A 6,128-nucleotide genomic window follows, 5' to 3' on the forward strand; every position below is an offset into this window, starting at 1 on the left:
AACCCTAACCCCAAACCTAACCCTAACCCTAACCCCCTAACCCTAGGGCAGCACGGGCGGTCCTCCAAACACTATGACACCGTTTGATGTGGGATCGGGTGGACGGAACTGCTGCTTCGACCTCCTGTTGGGAAAACATAGGAGGTTGATAGCCCAGGGAACATTCAAACAATGATATGCTGGTAGAAGAGCTCTTCATAGCGTTGTAGGCATACTCGACCCAAGGTAAGTACTTTCTCCAGGAGGCGGGCTGGCGGGAGGCAACACAACGCAGCATGGTCTCAACACATTGGTTGGCCCTCTCTGCTTGCCCGTTGCTCTGCGGATGATACCCTGAGGTGAGGCTGACCGTAGCCCCAATCCCTGTGCAGAAAGCCTGCCACACTCGGGAAGTGAACTGGGGGCCATGGTCAGAGACGATATCCACAGGGATACCATGTTTGACTACGTGCAAGGTGAGAAGATCGGCAGTTTCGGAGGGAAGCTTGGGAAGGGGAACAAAATGTGCCGCCTTGGAAAAACGGTCGATGGTTAGAATTGTGGTATTACCTCAGGACACAGGGAATCCCGTTACGAAGTCCAAAACAATGTGGGACCAGGGATGGCCGGGAACAGGTAGGGGGCACAGGAGGCCCACCGGAGGTCTGTGTGAGGCCTTATTGCAGGAGCATGTGGTGCAAGCGGCGATAAACTCACGGGTGTCGGATGCCATAGACAGCCACCAGAACCGCCGTTGGATGAACGACAGAGAGCGTTGAACCCCGGATGGCAGGAGAAGATGCTGGAATGGCCCCAGTCCAGTACCCTGGGTCGAAGCTCACGGGGTACGAATAGTCTATTGGGTGGTCCGCAACCTGGTCCTGGGTTAGAGCGCAGGGCGGTCCTTACTTGGTCCTCTACCTTCTAGGTGACCATGCCCACTATCCGGGCAGGAGGAAGGATGTGTTCTGCCATACGCGTGCCGGTGGGCTCCTCCGCGAATTGCCTGGAGAGGGTATCAGCCTTCGTGTTGCGGGAGCCAAGCCTAAACGAGAGGATATAATCGAAGCGACTGGAAAAACTGGTAGCAGCGAACCTGACGGTCGTTAAGCCTTCTGGCAGAACGGATATTGAGCAGGTTGCGGTGGTCCTTGAAACCTGAAACTGGTGTTTGGTTCCTTCCAGCCAGTGTTTCCACTCCGTAAGTGCATCATGAACAGCCAGCAGTTCTCGATTTCTGCTCCGCCGGAGAGAGGCGCCTGGAGAAGAATGCACAAGGGTGGATAAGGTTATCGGTACGGGAGCGCTGGGACAGCACTGCCCCGATTCCTGAATCCAACGCGTCCACCTCCACGATGAAGGTATTATCTGACTCAGGAAGGATGAGGACCAGAGCTGACACAAAACTCTCTTTTAAGCCCTTAAAGGCCTCACTGGCCTCCCTGGTCCACTGAAAAGATAAGCTGGTAGAGGTGAGAGCATGGAGAGGTGCAGCTACCTTACTGAAGTCCCGGATGAAACGTCTGTAAAATCCCGCTAATCCCAAGAATCGCCTCAGTTCCATACGGCTGGTGGGTTGAGGCCACTCCGATACCGCCTCAATCTTCTTGGGGTCCGCCTTGATGTGCACCTTTTCAATGACGAACCCCAAAAATCCCACAGATGGTGCGTGGAACTCGCATTTCTCAGCCTTGACAAAAAGTCGGTTCTCCTGTAGGCGCTGAAGGAACAGGCGGACATGTTGCTGGTGCTCCTGCAGGTTCTGAGAAAAAAATAATGTCATCAAGGTAAACGACAACAAAACGATCCAGCATGTCCCGCAAAACGTCATTGACTAAGGTCTGGAAGACGGCCGGGGCGTTAGTGAGTCCAAATGGCATCACCCTGTACTCAAAGTGACCGAGATGCGTGATGAAGGCCGTCTTCCATTCATCACCCTCCTTGATACGCACCAGGTGATAGGCATTACGGAGATCAAGTTAGCTGAGGATAGTGGCAGGAGTGAGGGGCTCGAAAGATGAGCTCAGGAGAGGTAGGGGATATTCATTTTTTACCGTAATGCAGTTCAATTGACGGTAGTCGATGCATGGCCTCAAAGAACCGTCCTTCTTGCCAACCAAGAAGAAGCCTGCTGCCACCGGTGACTTTGAGGGTGTGATGATTCCAGAGGCGAGGGATTCAGAGATGTAGTCTCTCATGGCCTGTTTCTCTGGAAGAGACAGATTGTATAGCCGGCTGGAGGGTAGGACAGCATTGGGAAGCAGATCGATGGCGCAGTCGTAGGGTCTATGCGGCGTGGTCCAAGAGATATGGGGGTCGTGTTGGCGGAGCCATGACCTTCCGAGGACAAGAGGGGCGACGGGACCGTCGAGCACCCAGAGGCTGTGGTTCCCCGAGAGGCTTAGAGAGAGGGCTCAGTGCGATGTTTGATGGGACCGAGGGGATGTCCATCCAGAGCTTGCTCAGGAAGGTAGGTTTCCAGTGGACTGAGGGTAATTCCAGCTTGGCAGGCAAATTCCTGGTCGATAAAACTCTCGTCCGCTCCGGAATTCAGATTTGTCGGCGTCTTTGAGCTCCAGGACAGGGTCGCCGGGAAGAGAGAGTCTGGTGAGCCACACTGGCGAGCCAGGTCCTTTTGGCCTCGTCAGGCAGCTTGGGTGTCCTGCCAGTCCGCAGTAGAGGCAGAGGCACTGCCTGAATCTCCTCTCCCTTAGCCGCCAGGCGTGACCTGCCCAGCTGCATGGGTTCCACCGTCACCGCTGGCACGGATGGAGGTACAGGTCGAGACCTGGCGATGTGGTCGGCAGGTCGCAGATTGGATGTCGGAGGGGAACTAGCAGCCTGTGCTCTCTGCAGCTTGCTCAGTGTCTGGTCGAACATAAGAGACAGGTCGATGAGGGCTCGGCAGGAGGTAGGTCGGTCCCTCAGCAAGCCGTCCTTTATAGTCCTGCTTAGGCCTCTCCTAAAAGTGCTTTGGAGCGCCTTGTCTCCCCACTCGCTGTCTGCCACTATGCTGCGGAATTCGAGGGTGTAGGCCGCAACTGAGCGGGAGCAGTGTACAGCGGTGTGTAACAGTGGTAAAAATGCCCCTGTGACAACTTTTTTGCAATTTGTTGCTGCTATTAAATTCAAAGTTAATGATTATCTTTGCAGTCTATTCAATTGAATATAAGTTGAAAAGGATTTGCAAATCATTGTATTCTCTTTTTATTTACCATTTACACAATGTTACAACTTCACTGCTTTTGGGTTTTGTAGATTTTATTTTTTTGTCCTTGCATTTTCTGCAGAATGTTTTTGTAAAGTTTATTTTGGACACACAGAACACTTTCAGGCTTTGAGGTGACTAAACAAAAGAGTAAATATGTGCAACAAAGATTGTTGTCCCTTTTCTTCAAGTCATGTTTGCAGATTGGTAGAGTAATCCCATGAGGGGTCAGAGGTCTTGATGATGACGATGATGAAGAGGGTTCATGTTATCCTTGTTTTCATGCAGTAAAGGTGAGGGGGGCGGGGCTTGCGTCGGTGCCACCAGGTAGTTCCCGCCCCCTGCAGGAGTTCTCACTCCATTTTGAAGAAGCTGTTAATGCCGGACAACCAGCCGATGTAGTTCCGCCCCCAGCCGTCGTCGTTGCCCTGATAGTAGCGCAGGCGCAGCGTGCTGCGGATGACCAGGCGCTCCACGATGAAGGAGGCGCAGAAGCACGGCACCGCAAACTCGGCCGTGATCAGACCCAGGAAGTTGTAGCGGAAGGCGGAGTAGTCCCAGGGGCAGGCGTGGAACTGGCGCAACAGCAGCCCCGTGCTCAGCTCCCACATGTACGTCCACAGCGTGTAGATGAGGCAGCGCACCAACACGTGGCAGTGCTCGCGCAGGTACAGGTACATGCGCTCCATCGCCAGGATGCACGTGCCGTAGATGAAGAGCGCCCACACGCTCGTCACGCCCGGGAACTTCCACTCGGACTGCACGGCGAACTCCCACGCCGCCATGCACATGACCTTGCAAAAGTAGCCGTGGATGACGTACAGGTACCAGCGGGACTGCGCCGTCAGCGGCACGGGAGGCTGCAGGATCGCGGTTGCCATGGCTCTTCACAAATTGGATCTGGAAGAGGAAAGAAGTCAACTCTTAAGCCAAATGTGACAATAACCCGCAAAATTACAGCCCTGGCAAAAAAGATCGGAAATTTATCGGGAAAATGTACGGCTGATACCGGCTTTTTGACTTAATTGTTTAAGGTATTGAGACTTTGACACCAAGCAAACAATACATGGACACAGTTTAAACAGTTTCACCAATTTCTGCTGGCTACCTAGCCCAACAGCCAAACAACCACGACGTCATTTTTTTTTTAATCAACTCCTATATCTAAAAGAAAGTGAATAAAATGGTTTGCAGCTTGTTACACCTTGATGCTAACTTAACAAAAAGGTTGTTTTGGAACAGCTTTTCACTGAACATGCTAGCTACACTTCATTGCTAACTGACAAATATGATGGGAGAGAAAATGTTAGCAACCTCACTACCGTACGTCAAAACATGAAGTTAAACCTTAATGCCAATTTAAGCTAAATAAACAGTCCTGTTTGTTTTTCACCGCTTTAGCGACTGCCGTTGAGTGAGGAATGGTTAGCAGCATCTCTAGCATACCTCCAAACATGCTCGCTAACACGTCACGATAAGTTGTTCAGAAACCGTTAAGTCACAAAAAATGTGTCGTCTTACCTGAATTAGCAGACAACTTCTGAAAGGGCTGAGTGCCAAGAGTAATGTGGAAATAAGATGCTATGCTGGCTGCCGCTAGCTGGACACAATACCCCATAAGGCCTTGAGCTTAGCGATGACGTCATTGGTGGTGATGTCATAGAGTGACATCATATTTGATACAATGGCGACCAAACGTGATGTTCCTGATTAACGCCTGCATCACATGATGACAAGATTAGCCACCACTCGGAGAGAGGAAGGCGGAGCTTACCCCACAAAAAGGCTTTCCATCCATCCATCCATCTTCTTCCGCTTATCCGAGGTCGGGTGGCGGGGGAAGCAGCCTAAGCAGGGAAGCCCAGACTTCCCTCTCCCCAGCCACCTCGTCCAGCTCTTCCCGGGGGATGCCGAGGCGCTCCCAGGCCAGCCGGGAGACATAGTCTTCCCAACGTGTCCTGGGTCTTCCCCGTGGCCTCCTACCGGTCGGACGTGCCCTAAACACCTCCCGAGGGAGGCGATCGGGTGGCATCCTGACCAGATGCCCGAACCACCTCATCTGGCTCCTCTCGATGTGGAGGAGCAGCGGCTTTACTTTGAGCTCCCCCCGGATGACAGAGCTTCTCACCCTATCTCTAAGGGAGAGCCCTGCCACCCGGTGGAGGAAACTCATTTGGGCCGCTTGTACCCGTGATCTTGTCCTTTCGGTCATAACCCAAAGCTCATGACCATAGGTGAGGATGGGAACGTAGATCGACCGGTAAATTGAGAGCTTTGCCTTCCGGCTCAGCTCCTTCTTCACCACAACGGATCGATACAGCGTCCGCATTACTGAAGATGCCGCACCGATCCACCTGTCGATCTCACGATCCACTCTTCCCTCACTCGTGAACAAGACTCAGAGGTACTTGAACTCCTCCACTTGGGGCAAGATCTCCTCCCCAACCCGGAGATGGCACTCCACCCTTTTCCGGGCGAGAACCATGGACTCGGACTTGGAGGTGCTGATTCTCATCCCAGTCGCTTCACACTCGGCTGCGAACCGATCCAGCGAGAGCTGAAGATCCTGGCCAGATGAAGCCATCAGGACCACATCATCTGCAAAAAGCAGAGACCTAATCCTGCAGCCACCAAACCGGATCCCCTCAACGCCTTGACTGCGCCTAGAAATTCTGTCCATAAAAGTTATGAACAGAATGGGTGACAAAGGGCAGCCTTGGCGGAGTCCAACCCTCACTGGAAACGTGTCCGACTTACTGCCGGCAATGCGGACCAAGCTCTGACACCGATCATACAGGGAGCGCCACTCGGAGAGAGGAAGGCGGGCTTACCTTACAAAAAGGCTTTTGTGCCGAGTCGGCAAATAGCATTTAAAAGTGTGTATTGATCGCAAGTATTAATGAAATATTTAGTGAGCAGAGTGTGACTTTTAAAAGTAAAC

The 6,128-nt window shown here is 52.5% G+C and overlaps 1 protein-coding gene across 1 annotated transcript; it reads right to left on the reverse strand.

Moving 5' to 3' along the window:
• Positions 1-3,234: 3,234 nt before the first annotated feature.
• LOC133611345 (transmembrane protein 229b-like) lies at positions 3,235-4,962 on the reverse strand. The gene is made up of 2 exons (XM_061968053.2): positions 4,709-4,962; positions 3,235-4,087 (listed from the first exon to the last, which is right to left on the reverse strand). The coding sequence occupies exon 2, from the start codon at positions 4,066-4,068 to the stop codon at positions 3,541-3,543; it is 528 nt and encodes a 175-aa protein (XP_061824037.1). The 5' UTR covers positions 4,069-4,087; positions 4,709-4,962; the 3' UTR covers positions 3,235-3,540.
• Between the last annotated feature and the right edge of the window lie 1,166 nt (positions 4,963-6,128).

The sequence above is a fragment of the Nerophis lumbriciformis genome, linkage group LG08 (genome assembly GCF_033978685.3).
Source record: "Nerophis lumbriciformis linkage group LG08, RoL_Nlum_v2.1, whole genome shotgun sequence".
In the NCBI taxonomy this organism is placed as follows: domain Eukaryota; kingdom Metazoa; phylum Chordata; class Actinopteri; order Syngnathiformes; family Syngnathidae; genus Nerophis; species Nerophis lumbriciformis.

Bases quoted from the DNA above. Each gene is read 5' to 3' on its own strand.
- LOC133611345 (XM_061968053.2), bottom strand. From the start codon at position 4,068: ATGGCAACCGCGATCCTGCAGCCTCCCGTGCCGCTGACGGCGCAGTCC.